The 21111-nt window shown below is 36.8% G+C and overlaps 1 protein-coding gene and 1 long non-coding RNA gene across 4 annotated transcripts; both read left to right on the top strand.

Moving 5' to 3' along the window:
* Positions 1 to 3062: 3062 nt before the first annotated feature.
* On the top strand, positions 3063 to 6615 carry LOC113332405. 3 transcript variants are annotated; one of them, XM_026578956.1, is made up of 5 exons: positions 3063 to 3486; positions 3683 to 3886; positions 4060 to 5033; positions 5121 to 5337; positions 6157 to 6615. In XM_026578956.1, the coding sequence occupies exons 1-3, from the start codon at positions 3144 to 3146 to the stop codon at positions 4503 to 4505; spliced, it is 993 nt and encodes a 330-aa protein (XP_026434741.1). In that variant the 5' UTR covers positions 3063 to 3143; the 3' UTR covers positions 4506 to 5033; positions 5121 to 5337; positions 6157 to 6615. The 3 variants fall into 3 exon arrangements, with proteins under 3 accessions (XP_026434741.1, XP_026434742.1, XP_026434740.1); XM_026578957.1 differs by having other exon boundaries at positions 3683 to 3853; positions 4060 to 5337; XM_026578955.1 differs by having other exon boundaries at positions 4060 to 5337.
* Positions 6616 to 6761: 146 nt separating this feature from the next.
* Positions 6762 to 11922, top strand: LOC113332407. Its single transcript, XR_003351494.1, has 3 exons — positions 6762 to 9063; positions 9262 to 10784; positions 11509 to 11922. It is a non-coding gene; the product is annotated as an uncharacterized LOC113332407 (long non-coding RNA).
* Positions 11923 to 21111: the final 9189 nt, after the last annotated feature.

Here is a 21111-nt window from a genome sequence, read left to right as displayed (position 1 = left end):
TTCGGCTGAAAAGTTATCAGCCGAAATGTTCATCTGTTCAGTAGATCTGGGTTTTAAAAATTCAATTTTTTGACAGATTCGACTTATAAAAAGAAATTAAACCTCGTATAGAAGTCTACCTATGATTTGAATCACACATTGTGGTCACTTCTAATCACTAAAATCTCAAAATTCAAAACCCAAGTTTTTTTTTCACTTCTTCTTCTTCCTCTCAAAATCCCAACTCTCTCACATAAATTTGATTTATCTTCTAATTCACCACTAATAATTTATTTTTAATCAATCCTTAAAATTCCTAGCTAATCAAATCTAATCATAATCATTAACACCAATTATGTAAGGGTAGTTATGCCATTATCAAAAAGGGTGGATAAGGGATGATGTTGTTTTTTATTTAGTGACCCGATTTTGACATTATTTAGTATGCCTCAAAAAAATTCAATATGCCTCAAAATAGGTTTCTTATATTTTGTCGCATTAAAGAATGGGCTGTCAGTTTCATAAAAACTGACAAGACAATGCACAGTGATGGGCTGGATTATGTTAGCTCACTTGGATGCCTTCTCAAATTCTACTCCTGGCCATATTTTTGACATGAGTTTTGCTGTGTTTTTGGCAAGTGGGAAATCAACTTTCGACTGGGACTTAATGCACGTTCATTCCTATCTTTGAAAAGGCCATGAAACAATTTCACTTCTATTTAGGAGATCGTCATCATTAGTTTTGGCAATGATTAAGGGTAATTCCTATGGGAATGAACAAACCCATATTTTTGTTGAGCCAGGTGGATGGCCAAACTGGTTTTTTCCACTATGGTAAAGCACTGGCGTTAGATAACTAAGCGCGCGAGCGAAAGACAAACTCTGGAGTTGTAGGTAAAGCGCCGGCGTTGGTATGACAAGCGCTGGAGCTCAAAGCTTCAACGCGGCGCTTGTACGTATGACGCTGGCGTTTGTAGCTAAAACGCTAACAGGTAGTTTTTTAAAATTCAAATTCACTTTTTAGCTCTATAAATTACCATCAATTTCAAACTATGCACTCACACCAAAATTCACTTCTCTTGAATTTTCTCTTCTAAAATCTATTTCTCAATGGCTGAAAAGGCGATCACACTTTTTTGCGATGCAAAATTTGAAGCTGCTGTGTTCTAAGATATGTGGGAGTTTTAAAAAGATTGAAAATTGTAAGAGGGAAGTGCAAGTTTTTGAAGTTGCTACAAGAAAATGTTCCGCTAAAAAGTAGAGAAGAGCTCCATTTTTGAAAGTTAACAACAAAAATGTCAAAAACAAAGGTGAAACTGTCAAAGAGCGCGTTGAATGGAAGATACGTCAAATGAAGAGAAACATGAGGCCAAAATTTGTACTCGATTTTTATTGAAGTTGTTTAGTACGTTTTATTATTGCCTGAGTTTATATCTTGTAGAAGAATTGGCATCAATGAATGAAAATATTTAGATTTTAAAATAGAGATTTCCACTTCAGATTAAGCGTAATTTATTACAATTTAAACTTGCAAATAACATCAAATTACATTTTAATAAACCACAACAAAAACATCAAACTACATCAAATCCAGCGACATTCTCTTTGTAGAGTTTATAACATTTAAAATGCTTAAACTCTCTTCCGCTTTCTTCAGTAAACTTGGTCTGAGCGATGATTTTCTGTAAAACAGATAAATAACAAGTTCAGATATTTATGATGCAGTTGATCAGTGAGGACAAATGTAAGATACTCACCATTTTTTCGTTGGATAATCTAGAATAGCTACGGTGAACCATCCACAAAACTTCTGTATATGTTTGACTTCCTTAGTGATGAATGCAATTCTTAGTTCTAGGCTCTTAATGTTTCTTATGGTTTCGGTACGCGATGCTACAAAATGTCCCAATACTCTTTCCCAGAAATACTCACTGTTCATTGGTCTCATCAAACGATGTATCCAACACCGAACAAGAGTAACATCTTCTTCCATTGTAAAGACTGGGAGCGGCATTTGAGTGCAGTACAAATGTGCTTGAGATGGACCATCTTTTAGAATTCTAAAATACGCTTTGTAACGAAAAGGTTTGCCGTGAGCTTCCTCCCAATTATCAAGAGCTGTTCGGATCACTTCATCTTCAGTTACACCGATGAACTTTTCTCGATCAGTTTCCATTACCAGAGAAACAAATGGCTGGACTGTAAGCCCAATAGATTGAAAATGATCACGCATTCGACGAGCATCTCGGTTTCTTGGGATTCCCGTCAGTGAGACGAACATTGAAAAACGTTCTCCTAAAAAGAACCGTCTTGAAAGCCCGTACCAGTGATTACCCTATGAAAAAATCTGCTTTGCATATAGTTATATCCTCTTCTTCAGTAAACTTGGGACCACGATTTCTAACAAACATTTCTGCAGAGTGAGAGAGATTAAGAGTTTTATAAAAGAAGAAGAAGATGTGATTTTGGAGATGGGAAGAATGAAATTTATAGGTCGAGAAAGAAAATCGAGCAGTTGGAAATGTAGCCGTTGGCGTTGGTAGTAAAACCGCGCGACTTTCCTTTAAGGGCCCGTTTGAAGTACCATATGTGTTGGCGTTTGTAGTAAAACCGCGCGACTTTAATAAAACCGCCCGTTTGAATTACCAACGCCTATTTTTTGTTATAAATACAACACTAGGGGTGGCCTCTCAACCAAACCAACAGATTTAGTTCTCAACATCCACCATGTTTTCTAAATGAAAATCGAAACAAATATTATGTGTCGAAGCAAAAGAGGTTTGTCCATTATGTTTCATGGATAACCACAGTCTTATTAAATGTATTCAAAGTGTCTATATTCTTTTACCTCAGATTTAAGCACCAAGCAGACCCTTATAATAGTGGCTCTATATTCTTGAGTTTATTACTGCAGTAGAAGCAATGATTTTTTACAGCTTCTCTATACTGCAGTAAGTCACTAATAACAAAAATATTTATGACCAGAAAGCCCCTGGTATGACTCTCTCCAATAATTGCAAGGATATAATTGTCAAAAACAACAACCTACAAAGCAGTACTTCTTGAGTTGAGATGAGAGAGGCTTCATAAATGTTTTAGATCTTGATTTCAAAATTCATTTCTAGGGCAAAATTATAACTTTTTCTTCTTCCTGTTCGTGTAATGGAGATGACTCGGTTGAAGTGTGGTGATGATAATGACAGTGTTCCTAAGACGGAGAAGGATGATGAGATGCCTCCAGATGAACATCGTTGTTGTCACGCTGCTGGAAAAACATGGAGATGCAAGAGTTTCAGGATGAATCATGGTGGTGGTGGTGCTGCTGCTGATAGTGTTCCTAAGACCAAATTCTGTGAAAAACATTACTATGGAAGGTTTCCTTATAAGAAGAGGCAGCTTATGAAGACAAGTGGAAATGGTGAAACTAGGGCTTTGAAAAGGGGAAAGAAGGTAACAGAGGAAGATGAAACAGGAGGAATTCAACAAACTACTAGTGATGGTACAGGTGAGTGATTCTTGCACACATTTCCCCCTTTTTCAGAGGATCTTCATTTTTTGGTGATTTTTTATGTTGTTGGTTTTTCTTTGCTTTAAATTATGATAATTAATTGAGAAATTTCATAGTTTCATCTGTTACTTGAAGTCCCCAAAAGGAGTAAGAATCACTGTGTTGTTTAACTAATTGGGAATTTTTTATCCAGCTGATGCAATTGAAGAAAAAGGTTCTGCCAAATTTGGGACCAAGAAGAAAAATGTCAAAAGAACTCAAAGGTCTGGAGAACTAAAATCACTGACTAAACCTGTGGTTGAAACTAGGGCTTCGAAGCGGAGGAAGATGGCAATGGAAGGTGACCTGCTACTTGATGAAACAAGTAATCAACCAGCTACTAATGATAACTGTGTCTGTGAGTAACTCTTACATACATTTCTCCTTGCTTCAATGTATCTTCATTACAGTGATGTTTGATCTTGTTGTTCGTTTGGTTTGCTTACATGTTTAAATTTGTGATTAATTGAGAAATTTCATAGGAACAGTAAGAATTAGTCCATTGTAACTAATTGGGAATTTTTTATCCAGCTGATACAATTATAGAATGTGGTTCTGCCAATATTCGGAGGAAGAGGAAAAATGTCAAAAGAAAAAAAAGGTCTGGAGAATTAAAATCACTGACAAGAGCCAAGAATAAGATTAAGTGTCTTGAATTGTCTTTGGAGCTTGAGAGGAAGAAACTGGAATGCACTAAACTGCAGGGTAAACTAGCCGAGGTAGAAGAAACTAGAAACATTGCTGAGACTGAGCGGACACCCGCGGATGCCACTGCAAGTTGGGAGAAGATGTTTTCCTATTTGGAGAGTCGATTCCAGGGGAAGGATAACGGAAATTCAACAATGGGATGTGTAGAGTCTTGCATTTCTAATTTGGAGAGCCTATTCCTGAGGATGGAAAGTAAACATTCAACAATGGCTGGATGTGTAGAGTCTCGCATTTCAAAGTTGGAGCTTAGTTCTGGGGATGGAGAATGAAAATCCAAAAACGGGATGTTTAGAGTCTCGCATTTCAAATTTGGAGAGTCTAGTCCAGAATGGAAATTTAACAATGGCTGTAGAATCTCGCATTTTGAAATTGGAGAGCCTAGTCTTGAGGAGAAAGGAAAGTTCAATATCGAGATGTGGAGAACTGCGTAATTCTGAAAACATGGAGTCCGAAGTGCTGGGTTTGCAAAATGGCGTTAGTGGAAGTGGCGAAAAGCAAAGAGATAAAAGCAAGAGGAGCAAACCTAATGCTGAAACCAGCAGTAGATGGAGGATGGATTCTCATGTGAATGAGTGTTAAACCAAAGACAAGGTGCTCAATGTGTATGATGTTGGTGTCAATAAGCATCATGAATCAGAGTCGATCAGACTTTCACAAATACTCTGCTGTGAACATTTCTTCTGGATGTCTACATTTATCAAGTGGGGGTGAAAACGTTGAAGAAGGGAATGGTAGGGGCTGTTTGGATGTGATACAATCTCAACATGGATCATCATCTCAAGATCAATTGGACATGAGTAAGAAGCTTTTCGTCAACTTGGTCTCAGATAACGGTGGTCAAAGTCTTGGAGAATCTGAAGATTCCGATACTTCTACTGATTCAGGAACTTCTCTTGGTGGCCTTATGGACATGCTGGCGATGAAATACAGAAATAGGAACGACGACAAAGAAATGAAATGGAAATCTGAGGCTGATATGCTTTCCTCATTTGAAGAGGATCCTGAGCTCTGCATGAGAGCTGTTTGTGCTCTCCATCGACAGCAGATATCCGAAGACGAGATATCAGCAAAGGGGTTGTTCCATTTCTCTGATGTGCTCAGGTATATTAAGAATTCTCCTCACTTTTTCCCAATTTCAATTATACTTAAAACTGCATCAAATTACTGTCTGTGTAGTTACAATACAATGTTGCAAGAATTTGAAAGCTTGTTGGTTTACATTTATATACCGTCTGTATTCAATTGCTTAATTTGTTGGACGGACTCTTTTCATAATCTGTTGCGGAATTGATAAGGTTGTTTTATTAAGATCTCTAATAGCCATATCATATGAATGATGCAATTCCTATATTATTTGGATTTACCTTAGAATAGTATCCTCTCACTTTTGTGTTACTTAGAGCATTATTATTTGCGTATTACAGCATCTGAAAGGTTATCTTTATTCGTAAGAATCAAAATGTGTCAGGAGAAATGATCATGAAATACATTTACCCTTTTCTGTTGGCATAAGATGGAAATATAAAATGGTCCTGTAAATAGTTTTAATTGGCATCGTAACTACCTCACTCCTCAATATGAAATTTCAGTATCTACACTGACTTTGGACTTTGTATGTCGATTATCAACAGAGTTGGGCAGCACGAGATTGTTTAGATGTCGACTTTTCCATGTTTGTTCGATAAAAGATTTGCTGCCTTACCTAGATTTCATATCTGTAGTTGTCGTATTAACGGCAGGAGCAAGCTTTTCTTGCTCGAGACTGCAAATGCACAGGGCAGGAAAGCCAGCCAGCAAAATGTCCATAGTTATTGCGAAGTGCAAAATGGAAATGAGTAGAGTCAACAGTAGTATCCGTATCCATTCTTGGTGTTCCATTTTCATACACTTTTGACATAGATTGATATTTTCTCATAACAGGATTACTACTTTGGCCAACTTTCTAATGGAAGAGGAGTGCAAAGGGGACCTGAAGAAGTCTTTGAAAGAGCTCGAGATATTTGGTCCGGAAGGAGTTGTTGACTGCAAGAGGATGGCTAGAAGATACTGGTTTCAGTTATTCAGTGTCTATCAAAACGGAAAAGATCCTTCGTTCCTCCCACCTACAACTGCCAGCCGTGGAGATTAAACGGGCAAGTGATAGATTGTTGTGTAAGTGGCCTTTGCTTTTTTGACTTGGCGTTACAATCTTGCATCTCCTTTTAACCTCCTCTAATGTTCTACACTTATGAAATGTAGAACTGGTAGTAAGTGATACTCCCTCCGTCTCACTCCTAAGTGACCTATTTGATTTTAGATTTTGTCCCAATGATAAGTGACCTATATCATTAAACAATGAGATATTCCGGAATTATCCTTTTAGTTAATTATAAATAATATATGAAATATGTATAATTTGATAGGCATGTTTATATTCGTTACATAGGTGTTTTAAAATGCTTTTCAATTGTATGAAATTTGCGAACATCCGTGGAGTATTTTGAGAGATAAACCATTTTTAAATTTCACTAGTTATTATTCATAAGGGTATAATTGTAAAAAATGATTAAAAATACTATTTTCCTTGCTTGCCTTAAAAATTGTGCAAATTTCAAATAGGTCACTTAGGAGTGGGACGGAGGGAGTATTATGGTAGCTACACTTGAGATTATTTTGATAGGTGTAGATGGAGAAAAGACAAACGTTGTTTAGCAACTTAGCTCATGGAACTGATAATGTGATGCTTAAATTTTAATTATTAAAACTAAAGCTAGATTACCCCTTCTTTTTTATTGCAATCTCTAATAGAACTAGTATCAAGGTAGCTGACTGTGTTGCAAATTCTGCTGGAAAGACAGTCTCATGAACAGAGATTTCCATCACCCCCACCACCCATTACTTACATTTTCACCTCATGCCCTTGTAGACTAATATGTATGTAGTAGACGTTCCTTACCCTTCTCTGTCTGAATCCATTTAAGAGAAGTGCTATAAATTTCAAGATTGTGTCTATCAGTCTATGTAGAAACCAAACAAAAATCTTGGAAACAAAATACTGATTTTTAACATCATGGGTTAGTTCAAGTTTTCCTTACTAACTTAATAGCACAATTTCTGGATTATTTCCAATTTTTACCTTGAAAACAAGGCGTGTTTGTACACTTTTCTGAGTTTTGGGAGAATTAGAGATAGAAATTATAAGGTATGACAACAATTTGAAAGTTCTGCTGCAGTGATCTTCTTCACATCATAACCCCGATACTGAACATCATTGAGATCTGCAGACACTGCAAGTATTGCTATGTTTTTTCTCTTCTTGATTGTTAATTTTGGAATAATATCAGGGTTTTACTTTCCAACTTCATGTTGCTTTATCATGGTATTTATCCACCATTGCTGTATGGTCATATTATTATACATTTACTTAGTGTAAGAATGAGACATCTGTTCCGAACATTTTGTGCCCATGGATATAGGTGAGCCGGAGCTGGAACATTAGAATCTTCAAGGATCTCCATTTTCCCCCAAACTATCCTTACCAGTTTGAATAACATCACGGCTCCTTTTGGCTTGGCAAAGTCCTAGTGAAATACGTACAATGTAGGTCCTTGTGCAGGGGAGTTATCATTCATCCTTTTGCACTACCTCTCCTCCCGGTCATGAAATTCTACGTTGTTCTGGCAACGGACTTGCTCAAGTTGCTTCTGCAAGAGACATACCATATCTATCAGTGTCACTCGCACCACTTAGGCTAAGTCTTATGGGCTAGATATCTAGCTGCTAGATTGGCCATCCACGTCGGCCTGGGCAACCTCCTAAGTCTTATGGTGTGTCTAATCTAGCAGATAATCGCTGAATAGAACGGCATTGGGCGCCTAATGATTCGGCACGAACACATTTCCTTCTTTCCCGGCATGAAAAAGTACGAGATAGTTTATATAAAAATTGTTTGTATTTCTTCTCTATCCCATACGGGACCACTAGACCATGTCAGACAATATACATATTACGTTCATCAAAGACAATATGCATCACTAGTCCATAGGGGTTAGCCTCAATGCACAAACAAAAACTAAAAAGGGAACAACAAAAATGAGCAAAAATTACTTCCTCACTGGTCCTAAATTTATATGAGAAAATGAATTTCCTTCTTTTTCTTTAATGGGCCGGCACTGTCTGCGGCAGTCTATCTTCACCGGAAGTGCTTCAGCTATATCCCATCCAACTCCAAAGATTTTTACCGTATAAATTCATTATTACAGCAGCAGAATAGAAATATTTTTAACCATCCTCTAAGAAAGTAATAAAACCCCCATCCACTCAAATATATTTAAATCAAAAAAGTTGTCCGTTTTGTACTCTTCCTCTACTAGTGATTTCTAGCCCTAGGGCAAAATATTGTTGTTGCAAATGGAGAAGAAGACGGCTGCTGCTGCTGGTGGTGATGATAAACAGCCGCCGCCTCCTGAGAAGAGTTTAATGATACCTCCAGATGAAGAACGCTGTTGCAGAAACGATGGAGTCAGATGGAGATGTACCAAACCCAGGATGAATCTTGGTGTTTCTAAGGATGATGATGGTCTTGATACTAAGTATTGTGACAACCATTACAATTTCTTTAAAGAGCGGAATAAGAACAATAAGCAGCAGCCTGAGAACAATCAGCAGCAGCAGAAGAAGCACAAGAAGAAGAAGAAGAAGAGAAGAAGAAGAAAACTGGTAGTGAAGATGCTGATGATTCTAGTAGCAGTGGTACAGAAACTTGGGATTCAACTTTCTTGGATTGGAAGAAGGTAAAGTACCATGGAAAGGGAATTCGACCAGCTCCTACTACTAATGATACCACCTGTGAGTAACATTTCTCCCTTTTTCATCTTGTTTTCCGTTTTTAGTTTACTTTCGATTAAATCATGATAACTAATTGACTAATTCCATAGATTCATCTGATGAATCTAGTCCCTCTTAATTTTGACTAGTATATGCTAATTTAGGATGTACAAAATTATTAGTTTCATTGATCTAATTGGGAATTCTCTATGTATCCAGCTGATATAGAAGGTGGTTCTGCCAAAGTTGGGACCAAGAGGAAAACACCGGAAAGAAAGGAATTGTCTGGAGAGGTAGATTTTACAGATTTTTTAATAGAAAAACCTTCTTTGATCACTTCAAATAAGATGAAGCTGCCTCCAGATGAACAGTATTGTTGTCACACAACTGGTAATGGATATAGATGCAAGAATTTTAGGATGAGTCATGGTGCTGCTGATGATGCTAGTGTTCCTAAGACCAAATTTTGTGAAAAAAATTACAATTATTATTCAAATTATATTAAGAATCGTAAGAAGAAGAAGAAGAAGAAGAGGATGGAGAAGATGAAGCTGCCTCCAGATGAACAGCGTTGTTGTCTGCTGCTGATACTAGTATTCCTAAGACCAAATTTTGTGAAAAACATTACAACTATTATTCAAGTTATAATAAGAATTATTATTATAGCAAGAAGAAGAGAAGTGGAGATGGTGAAGGTGCAGCTGGTCCTATTGGGATGAAAGGGAAAACTGTGGAAAGAACGGAAGGGTCTGGAGAACCAGAATCATCAACAAAACCTAGGGGACCTATGGTTAAATTTGAGAGTATGGAAAATCATAAGAGCAGGTGTCTATGGAGCTTGAGAAGAAGAAAATGGAGTGCATTAAACTCCAGGCTGAATTAGTGGATGTAAAGGCTAGAAAGAATGCTGCTAAAGATGGGACTGAATGGGCGCTTGAAGATGCACCTGAATATTGGAGGAAGATGTTTTTCGGTTTGGAGAATCGAGTTCTGAGGATAGAAAATGAAAATTCAACAATGAGATGTGTAGAGTCTCGTCTTTCTAGTTTGGAGAGCCTAGTCCTGAGGAATGGAAAGGGTAATTCAAAGTTGAGATGTGTAGATTTACGTAACAGAGTGTCTGAAACGCGATGTTTGCAGAATGATGTTACTCAAAGTGGTGAAAAACAAAGATATAAAGACTACATGAGCAAGCCTAATGCTGGAACCAGCAGAGGGGGAGACAAGGATTCTTATGTGTCATAAATGCAAACAGAAGAGAAGATGCTGAAAAATGTGTACGACATTGGCAGTGGCAGCAATAAACGTCATGAATTGGAGTCTGAATTTCCCCAATACTCTCCTGTTAACATATCATCTATAAGTGGGGATTTATCAAGTGGGGCTGAAAATGTCAAAGAAGGGAAGGTTTTGGGGGCTGTGGGGAGGAGACACCATCCCAAGCTCATTCTGCAATGGGTAAGAAGCCTTTTGTGAAATTGGTCTCAGATAGCGGTGGTGAATCTTTGGGGGAAGATTCTGATACTTCTGATTCAGAAGATTCTCTTGCTGACCTTATGGACATGATAGCGATGAAATGTAGGAACAGTAAGGATGACAGAAATAAAATGGAAGTTTGAGTCTGACATGCTTTCTTCATTTGAAGAGGATCCTGAGCTATGTCTGAAAGCTGTTTGTGCTCTCCAACGACAGCAAACATCTGAAGACGCCAAGCGGTTGTTCCATTATAGTGATGCGCTTCGGTATGTTAAAACCTCTATATCGTGGTTAAAATCAATTGGCTTGTTCAAAGTGCTGGTTTGCATATAAATTGCTTACTCTATTCCATACCCTTTTGATATAAGTTGTTTGCCATACATGATGCAATTACTATAATATTTGGTTTCAACTTCGAAAAGTTTCCTCCCATTTTGGTAGTATTTAAATCCTTATTACTTGCATGTTATAGTGTATGAAAACTCATCTTTATTCTAAGGAATCAAACTGTGTCAGGGGTAATGGTCAAATTATACATTTATCCTTTTCTTATATCCAGTCAAAAATGTAGCAGGTCCTATCTCTACTGTAAAATTGTGATTGTAGATTCTTGATATAGTTAGTTGAAGAAAATTCTGAAAACGTCTTTAATTGGCATCGACACCACCTCAATCATCAAATTAAAATCTCAATCTCTGTACTGATTGCGGTTTTGTATGTCAACAAAGTTGGTTGACACAAGAATAAATTAGTGGTCGACTTTCTTATAGTTGTCAGACAATAGATTTGCTACCTTCCACAAATTTCATTCCTGTAGTTGTCATGTAAACGGTTGGAGCAAACAATTTTCTTGCTCGTGCCTGTGCGCGCACAGGGCAGAAAGGCCAATCAGCAAAGTCCATAGTTGTGCTGAAGAATCAATATTAGTATTTTCTAATGGTTTTCTGTTCTCATACTCTTCTAGCCTTAATCAATTTGTTTTCTTAACAGGGGTACTACTTTGGCCAAGTTTCTAATGGATGGAGCCTGCGCAGGCGACCTCAAGAAGTCTGTTAAAGAGTTGGAGACCTTCGATTCCAAAGCGGTTGAAGACTGTAAGAGGCTGGCTAGAAGTTACTCGAAGCAGTTATTCAGTATCTACCAAAACAAAAAAGATCCTTATTTCCTTCCTACTACAACTGCCAGCCAATGAGATCAAACTACTAAATGATAGATTGCTGTGTAAGTGGCCTTCACTTTTTTTGACTAGGCATTACAACCTTGCATTTCCTTTTAAACTCCCCAAATTTTGACTCTCCAATGCAGCGAGTGATGCTATATTATATGGTAGCTATACTTGTTTAGCTCATGGAACTGATATTGAGATGTGTAAAATCTTGTTACTGAAATTAAAGCAAGCTAGACTACCCCTTCTTTTTTCTTATTGTAATATCTAATAATAAAACTAGTAACAAGATAGCTGACAATGTTGCAAATTTTGCTAGAAAGGCGGAGTCTAACGAACAAAGGTTTCCACCACCACCACCATCACCACCACTCATTTCTTACATTTTCACCTCATGACCATGTAGACTAATATGTACATTCGTTACCCTTCTCTGGATGAATCCATTAAAGACTAGTGCTGTAGTCGTAAGATTTCTTACAACTACACTCCACTCAAACTAATCCAATTACTAAGTGATCATTATGAATTCTTATTTGATTAATTGAGTCTTGAGAATGTTTACAAGATAGATTCAAGTATTACAACAATCTTACTTGAAAATCACCTTCTCTCTCTATTTCTTGATATAGGATTTTACATAGTGGATGACAGGTAAGAAACCCATTATTTTCGGGATCACAATGCGACACATTCGCTCATATACAATTGCTCATCTTCGCATAGCATACCTCTTCGCACAGTTCTTCACACTTTACTCGTGACTTTGCTGACATCATCTGGTGCGTCATCTCAACTTTGCTGTGTGCGATGCTCTTCGCTTAGATTGTATTCTTTACTTCGCTTGATTACTAACGTGTGCGATATTTTAATCCTACATTTTGCCTCTTCTCATATTGTTTATTCTTCAGAGTGAGCGATATGAGAAATTCCCTTCTTGTAAATCGCACATGCTTGTCTTTTTTCATTTTACTTTGCCGACAATTTCCCGGGTTTCAAGTTTCTCTCTACACGTGTCGATTTTCTTCCTTTTTACCGGCTTGAACTGTTTTCAACCGGTTACTTCTGTTCACCTATTTAAGGTTTTTTCAACAGTAAATAATCCTTCTTTTCCTTCTTTTTATTCTCCGCAACTATACTTCTACACTTATCTTCTCTCTCTTGTTGATGTTCATCATCTTCATCTGTTATTATCCATTTCTGCTGCTGCGGTCACTGATTTCTTCCACCATGAACTCTGAATCGAATTTTGTTTCCTTTCCTCATGATGATTATAACTATTGATTTTAACCATTCTCATCTAAGTTTTTTATTAACCTAATTCCCATACTTTTGCAGGAAAAGTTCTTCTATTAGCGCTCTTCGAATCATGCGAAAACCCAAATCTTCTTCGAGTGAAAATAAGGAATCGCAGAAGAAGAAACCAAACATTGATAATGAAGAATCTCACAGGAGGAAGGATTCACACAATAAAGAAGTAAGAAATACCCGATTTGTTTGAAACAATATTGTTGCCTCTATTTCTTATCTATTTTATTTTCGCAGGCTTCCGATTCTGAGATGATTGATGGTAAGAAGCAAAAAGTTAAGAAGCCTCGCAAGCCCATGTGAATCCCTTCAAATCTTTCTATTCTAGATTTTAGTGCTGCAGATGTCGTTCCTATAACCACAGTTCAACCTTCGCATACTAATCCTCCTATCATTCCTACAATAATTCAAACTTCTGAGAAAAATGTTCTTATTACTCCTACACCATCTCAAGCTTCTGAGAAGAATGTTCCTGCTACCCCTTCACCAACAGTCCATCTTACAGTTGAGAATGACTATGTCACTTATGATGAACTTTTTTGTGAAAAGAAATCTCCTTTGAATAAATAGTTTTCTCCTAATCGAGGAATAAAAAGTACTCCTCCTATTGCCTCTGCGACTCCATCACATGCAAATCAAGCTTTTCCTTCACCCACTAATTCTAGCTCTCAACCAAACCTTCTTCAAAAGAAATCCCCCACCCCAACAGATTTTACTACTTCTTTTTCTTTATTAAATTCTTTTCCTTTGAACAAGAAAGCTTTGGATAGTGTAAAACTTGCTGCTCAAACTCTATCCGACGTCATCAATTCTTCCCAATCTTTAACTGATGATCCTTGCAAGTTTTTCTCATGTTCTGCCTTAAGCAAGCTTCTATGCGAAATTCCTACTGATAATGCTTCAAGGGATGAGGTCCTCTCCAAAATTGACCCGAGCTTCCATGTTGCTCTAGATGTTCTGGTAACTATATCTTTCGCATCTTACTTTTATCTTCTTTTATGCTATTTCCAAGTTATACTAACTTCATCTTTTTATTTTTAAGATTCTCATCGTCGCGTGATGCTAGCTGAGAAGCATTTTGAATCTAGCTGTTCTCAGTTGGAACTTTCGCAGAAAAATGTTTCTCTGGAGAAGGAAGTACAAAAGCTGAGAGGAGAACTCCAAGTTACGAGTTTTAATGCTGAAACTCTTCGCAGCGAAAATCAAAAACTTAGAGGTATTTATTATTATACTTGAGTCATTTATCGTATTCTGTATTCCTTCGCATACGTTCATTTTTGTAAATTTCTTCGTGCATTTGTTAAGATTTAAACCGGAAGCGAACGAATGAGAGGTATGACTTTCAATTCCTTGCTGAAGATACTCAAGCGAATGACGTGAAGTTGCAGCCTCAACTAAGCCAACTAAATAATCAATATTCATATTCGCTTGATCAGATTAACAATCTTTCCCATGAAAATAACCATCTTACTCAAAAAAGTTGATTTTTTTTTAGTGATCAAGTATCTTATTTTTCTAAATTGTCACGCAATGCTGACTTACTACATCAAACTTTATCAGAAGAAAACCATACACTTTCTAGGGAGAAGCTATCTTTCTCGAAGAAAGAAGCAATGTTTTCACATCAATATTCAATTCTTCATGAAATAAATGAAAACCAAGCGCGAACTCTTCGCGTACTGAAGGAAAAGTACGAGACTTCGCTTAAGGATTTAAGCTCCCGAAATGAGAAACTTATTCAAAATAATATAAGTCTTTCTGTGAAGAAAAATCAGTTTCAAGGACAATATAGTCAATTGAAGAATTCTTATAGCGTTCTTAAGAGAGAACAAATCTCTTTCTTCTGAAGAAAAGAAAATTCGATCTCGCCTCAGTGGTTCAGTTGGTGATGGATTTGATAATGCTATGGAAAGTATGAAGGATAATACCCTTGCTCTTTCTAAATTCTTCCAAGGTAGTCAGCTAGAGTTGACTGCCTTATTATGATTTCTTGGTATTTCTCCGCACAGTTTTTATTCTTCATTTTTATTTATGGCTATTTATTATTCTTTGTAGATTCTGAAAAATGGCACCAGTCTGTTGTTACTCAATTGAAGTCTGAATTGTCCAAGATTCGCAAAGAATGTGCGAATATGGAAATATCTCGTGGGAATCTTGAGCTCTCTCTTTCTGCTTCTCGAAGCAGAGTGCGAAGAAGGTTCGCATTTCAGAAGAATTTTTTAGAGATAAATGCTAGAAACCTTGAAAGAGCAGTTATTCGCAAAGGCCATTCTAGTGCCTAATCTGTTATTGACGGAATTCTCTTAAGCGACTCTCTTCCAGCAGTAAAACTCCCCATATGCAATGTGAGTGCGGATGAAGAATATCTTGAACCAGATAGTGATTATGACTTTTTGAGTGATGATGAAAAAGATCAAGACGACGAAGAAAATCACCAAGAAGAAGAGAAGTCTGCTAATGAGGACAATACTGAGATTGAAAATCCTGGATCCAATGCTTAGATCTGAAAAGTATTTTGAATAAGATGCTGTTGTTGAGCATTCTTGATTTCCTTTCTTTATTTTGACGTATTTTGAATCTTCGAATTTTTAGACTTGTTTGTTGCAAGGAATATAATATACCGTTGTTTTAATTCCCATACTTGCCTCTTATTATTTTTCTTGTAAGAAACAATTGTGCGAATTTATCATTAGTTTTTTTTAATTTACTTGGGAGGTCTTATTTTGCCTTCCTATGTAAAGGTCTTATCCTGCCTCATTCTTGTGCGATGAGATCGCAGGCGGTCTTTGCATTTTAGTACATCGACCCATTGATCTCGTCTTATCTTTTTCGCTTGTATTATTTCCTCTTCAGGTTTGTTGCATAAATATCACAAGTCTTAATACTCCCATGAGTAAAAGCCTTATGATATTTACGTCTTTTGACACAATTCAGCTCCCTAATGGAGGGTGTCATCCTTATTTTTCCCTATGGTTGACCCTTCAAGGAAGCTTACCTCTATCGGGTTAAGATTATGGCTCTTCCCATCCATTTATTTAACAACCAGTTGATTTCGCAGTCTCGCATACACTACCGATAAAGTTTATGGCAGCAAGACCGCACCCTAAGTGGGGTATCTTCGGACCGAGTGCATCATAATCAGGACTTGTCAAGAGTGGCAAGGTACGCTCCAGACGCCCCGGGAACTCTTGACTCAACTGTGTACTTCGGCGCCCTGATCGAGTTTCTGCACTCCTTGGGAGAGCCTTTCTCACCTTAGGCTCTCAATCTAAGATTACTTAGACTGAAAATTTAAGGTATCTCTCCCGGATGGGGATTATCGTTTAATTCTCACCCCAAATCTCCACAACTCCAGTTCCGGGGTCGGTGTAGCCTTCCCTTGAGTCATGCCTTCTAGGTCTTTCCAATTATGACGTGCGATAGGTCTTACTATATTGCCTCTTGCATATGAGTGAACTAGGGTGCACGCCACACTCGGATTCCTAGACAATCTGATAATAAATATCATTTTCTGTAGCCTTTTATCAAGGTCTTACTTTGCTTTTATAAAATTTCTTAACTTTCAATTATAAGATTGCGAAGTTATACAATAAGAATTTTTTTATGAAATCTCTCATTTGGATTCAAATAACAGAGGCAAGTATGGGAATGTATGAAATTAGAAAATGTTATTTGTCTCCATATGAGAGATTTACTCAAATATTCAAGAATTAATGATTATATTGATTAACTGTATTGCAAAGAAGAATTGTTTTAATTAATGCAGGTCAAAATGAAAGAAACACAAATATACAGAAAGAAGAAATAAATGTACAAGTATTACAAAGAATCAAAGAAAGAAGTAAAGACTATTTCTTAGTTAATCCTTTATTATCTTCATCAGACTTGTTTCCTTCTTCGCTGCGTCAGAATCTTCATCACCATCAGAACTCCCATCACTATCAGATTCTTCATCGTCAGCTTCGCTATCAGAGATAATCAAACTGGGAATATTTTGTGGATTTCTTCTAAAAGACAAGGATAATCAGAATGTGGGATATTATGATCGTCAAAAACCATTTGGATGGTTTGATTGCGAAAATGCATAGCGTCATTCTTAAAATTTGCAACAATAATTTTGATTTGATTTTTTAATCTAGAATACTTGTCATTGCGAGAAGAAAGATTCTTTGCGAGTTCCTCCTTTTCAGCTTCAAGTTCTTCAATCTTTTCACGATATTTATTTTCAGAATCTGCGAACAAAAGACAATCAATTATCAACTTGATGAGAATTCATAAGAAGCAAAAGATTAGTAAAGAAGAGCAGTTAGCAACCTTCTCTGTCAGAAATCATATCTCTAATCAAGGCTGTATGTTCAACTTGGAGATTAACATTTACGCCCATATCTTTTCTAGCATCATCTAAAATTTTCGCAGCCCAAACAAATTTATCCTCACTACTTATGAGAAGACGACAACGAATTTGATTTTCCCTTTCGCAGAGTTCGATACTCTTGCGGTTAGCTTCATCTCGTTCAAGTTGAACTTCAAGGAGAGCCTCTTGGAATTTCGCCAAAGCCTTGGCACCTTGATCAGAGATACGATCCTTATCATCTATGAGACCGCTAATTTTGGTTCTCAACTCATTGGTTTTCTCTTTGGAATAAATAAGGAGACGCTTAAATCGTTTGGCTAATCCTAAACTAAATCTATGATCAATTTCTAAGAGGCGAAATTTAGATCTAAGCTCATTTAGAGAAAGAGATGAAATTCTATCATTTGACAAGCTATTTAAGGAATTGTTAAGACGCTCAAGAAGGGTATCATTATCCAAGGCATTAGGAAATGAACGAAGAAGGGTAGCTTCATCAGAAAGACCATAAATGTCTGCAAAAAGGATCATTTAAATAAGATAAAACAACAGGATGAATGAATAAAGGGAGAAGAGAAAAGTAACATACCGTAAAGCTGATTATTAGCTTGCTGAAGACTAGAGATTTTTTTCTTATACGAAGAAGAATCAATTTCTGATTGTCTATTTTTCTCGCGAGGACCTTTAACTTCATCTTCCAATTCTTCATTCTTTTTGCGAAATTGAAGATTCTTCTTTTCAAGATTTTCGCGTCTTCTCTATGGATCTGAGGAAATAGCAAAAAAAGCTTTTCCAGCCTGCGAAAAGATATAAAAAATATTAATATAAAAAGAAATTTTGAGTTATAACAATGAAGAAGTAAAAGGATGAAAGTATACCAGACTATTGAGAGAATGCAAGAAGTCGGGAGTCACTGATCTAGAAACTCCACGAAGAGAACTATCACAATCTAGTAAAGGGACATCGCAAAGGGTAGCGAGAGATTTACAGGTATTTGTGAATTGGCTATCTCCCATTGCTTGAAGAGAATCAGAAAAGAGGCCAGAGAGCTTAGCCATAGAAGATTCAGGTGGAGAATCTTCACTTGCAACAAGATCATCGTTGTCCTCATCACCTTTGTCACTTCGGAATTTTCGTGAGGAAGAATATTTGAAGGAGAAGAAGAACGAACTTTCCTTTTCTTTGGAGGATGACCAGTTGATTTTTCCCTGCGAAGAGCACCTTTACCTTTATCACCAATCTTCGCAACATCGGCAGATTCTTCTACTTCAGCAATAATCTTCACACACGGATAGAAATAAGAGATGGAAATATGGAAGTAACAATATACTGTTTAAAATCATAAGAGAAAATTTCTTACCTCATCTGTGTATGAGCGAAGAGCTAGCAGAGTACTAGAATTCCCAGTCCTGTTATAACTATATTTCAGTTTTTGAATCTGCGGAATGCCGCAAGAGTTAGCGAATAGAATAATAAAAATCAATAAAGAAATATAAAGTGAGTTAAATGGGAAGAAACATACCTCTTTCTCCTTTTCGGGCCAAGAGAAGACCCAAGGTTGATAAGCAGCGAGATTCGCAGGAAGAATATTTGACCCAGCAATGTAGGGTCCTTTTAGCATTAAAAGAAAAACACACCATTTATCATCTTTGGATTGGCGAGGAGTTGTGTTTTTACCAGAATGCCAATCAATATCTGGCATGAGAATTTTGGCTTCATCAATGTTATCTTTTCTCTTTAAGCGAATACCCCAGCAAGTATTCTCTTTCTTCATGGAGATAAGTTCATAGTTCTCAAAGAAATTCGCTACTGTGTATTTTTCAGCAACTATCTCTAGGTTTGCGAATTTAGGATCCCTAAGTTCTTTGGAGTAAAGAGATCCTCTACCAGCACCACGATTAGAGAACTTTAGCATCAGACGGATGCAGTCCCCACTCAGTTGGAAGATAGCTCGCGAAAATCCGGAGTGAGCGAGAATTTCATAAAATAAAGGAAGATCTGGGTTATAAAGAGGAATAAGGAGACCTGCGAGAATCTGACCTAACGAAATTATGATTAATTGATCATCACAATATTGATCAGAGAAAGGTTTGACAGAAAGAATTGATTTGGCATATTCACCAGGAATGGTGGAGAGTGTGAAACCTTTATCAGCAAGATCTTTTTGGACATCCTGTAAATTCTTTTCATATCTATGACCACTTGGAGCCATGTTTGAATATAAAGTATGGGAATGTATGAAAAGTAAGAGGATTGAAGGAGGAAAAAATTACAGCAGCAGAATTTGCAGAAGAATAACAGAGTTGCAGAGATGAGAGAATAAAAATAGAAGAGAAAGTAAAAAGAAAAATGGAAAGAAGAGTAAGAAGAGTATATAAAGGAGATTTTTTTTACTCGAAGAAATAAACATCATTAAGACGAAGAGACGTGAGCGGTTGAAAAGTAGCGGTTACAAAAGACGTGTCAGAAACAAATGGAAGAAAGAATACGTGTGATAAATGCAGAATATGAAAAGATGAACAACTGCGGCATTTCTCATATCATTCTCTACTTTGCAGAGAAGATATGAGAAGAGACAAGATGTAGGATCAGAATCTCTCGCAACGACAATGTTTCAGCGAAATTATCAATGACACAGCACAACAGCGTCGCAGAATAATTTCAGAAATGATAAGATAAACGACGTCAGCAAAGATCACGAGAAAGATATGATAGTTCTGCGAAAATTAGAGAGTTTGCGAAATTAATATTTGTAAGGTTGCGAGAATGTAGCAAACCATACCTGAAAATAAAGGACAGATTAGCTGTCATCCACTATGTATTTCTTTATAAATAGTCAGAGAAGGGAGATCTTTTTTGAGTAAGAAACAAGTAAATAGGTGAGAGAAAGTTCAGAGCAGAGATCATTCTTGTTTTCTTTATCTTTTCTTGTAAGAACATTCAAAGATTAATCAATAAAATTAAGAGTGTAAACCTAAAAATGAGTTGATTAATAATGAAATCATATGAGGGGTGTAGTGTAAGATTTCCTGCAACTACAATGACTTTTACTAAAAAAAACATGATAAAACAGAAAGAAAAAAAAGATTAATTTATCAAAAACTTTTGATAATGTCTAGTTTAGAGTTGTTAAAAGAGTTATTTTTCAAAATCCCGAAAGAAAAAAATTAGAAATTAAATCAAACTAACTTTGTGAACTAAAATAGCTCGAAAATGATTTATATCTCGCGAGTTAAATCCCGCAAGTTGTAATGAGTGAGAGAATTGAATGGGACCCATACTAAACTTATGCCCTGCTAAATCACTGAGTTGGAAGGGATCCCACCTCACTTTCTCACTCGGTACTACCCGCAGGATGTGTAGCATATCCGAATTTGCAAACTTTCTTTACTTGTAATTCCTAACATTAATTTTTATAGTTTTGGAAAACGAGAAGCACGGGGTGGAGATACCCTAATACTTCGTTAGTCAACCCCTTAATGGATTAAGCCGACTGCAGCAGGTAGTAATTAAGCTGGTCAAATTGCAAGGTTGAGTATTAATTTGATCGTGGTTTCATATGGGAGAAGACAACACACGTACTCTCAAAACACCACCTACTCTCATATTTAAATATACAGCAAGCAAAAATAAATTATATTACCACTACGAGCCCTCTCAAGAAACGTGATTGGCTTAATTAACTAACTAGCGCCATTAACTATTATTTTAGGCTAGTCGTGCCACCGCGAAGGTTACATTATGTTGACTACGCGTTGGAACCATTTCC

The sequence above is a fragment of the Papaver somniferum genome, unplaced genomic scaffold, assembly GCF_003573695.1.
Source record: "Papaver somniferum cultivar HN1 unplaced genomic scaffold, ASM357369v1 unplaced-scaffold_131, whole genome shotgun sequence".
Classification (NCBI taxonomy): Eukaryota; Viridiplantae; Streptophyta; class Magnoliopsida; order Ranunculales; family Papaveraceae; genus Papaver; species Papaver somniferum.
This window is presented reverse-complemented; position numbering and strand designations above follow the sequence as displayed.

Coding starts and splice junctions, on each gene's coding strand:
- LOC113332405 (XM_026578956.1), top strand. CDS start 3,144: ATGGAGATGACTCGGTTGAAGTGTGGTGATGATAATGACAGTGTTCCT. Junction 3,487..3,682: donor AACTACTAGTGATGGTACAG/GTGAGTGATTCT, acceptor TTTTTTATCCAG/CTGATGCAATTGAAGAAAAA. Junction 3,887..4,059: donor TACTAATGATAACTGTGTCT/GTGAGTAACTCT, acceptor TTTTTTATCCAG/CTGATACAATTATAGAATGT.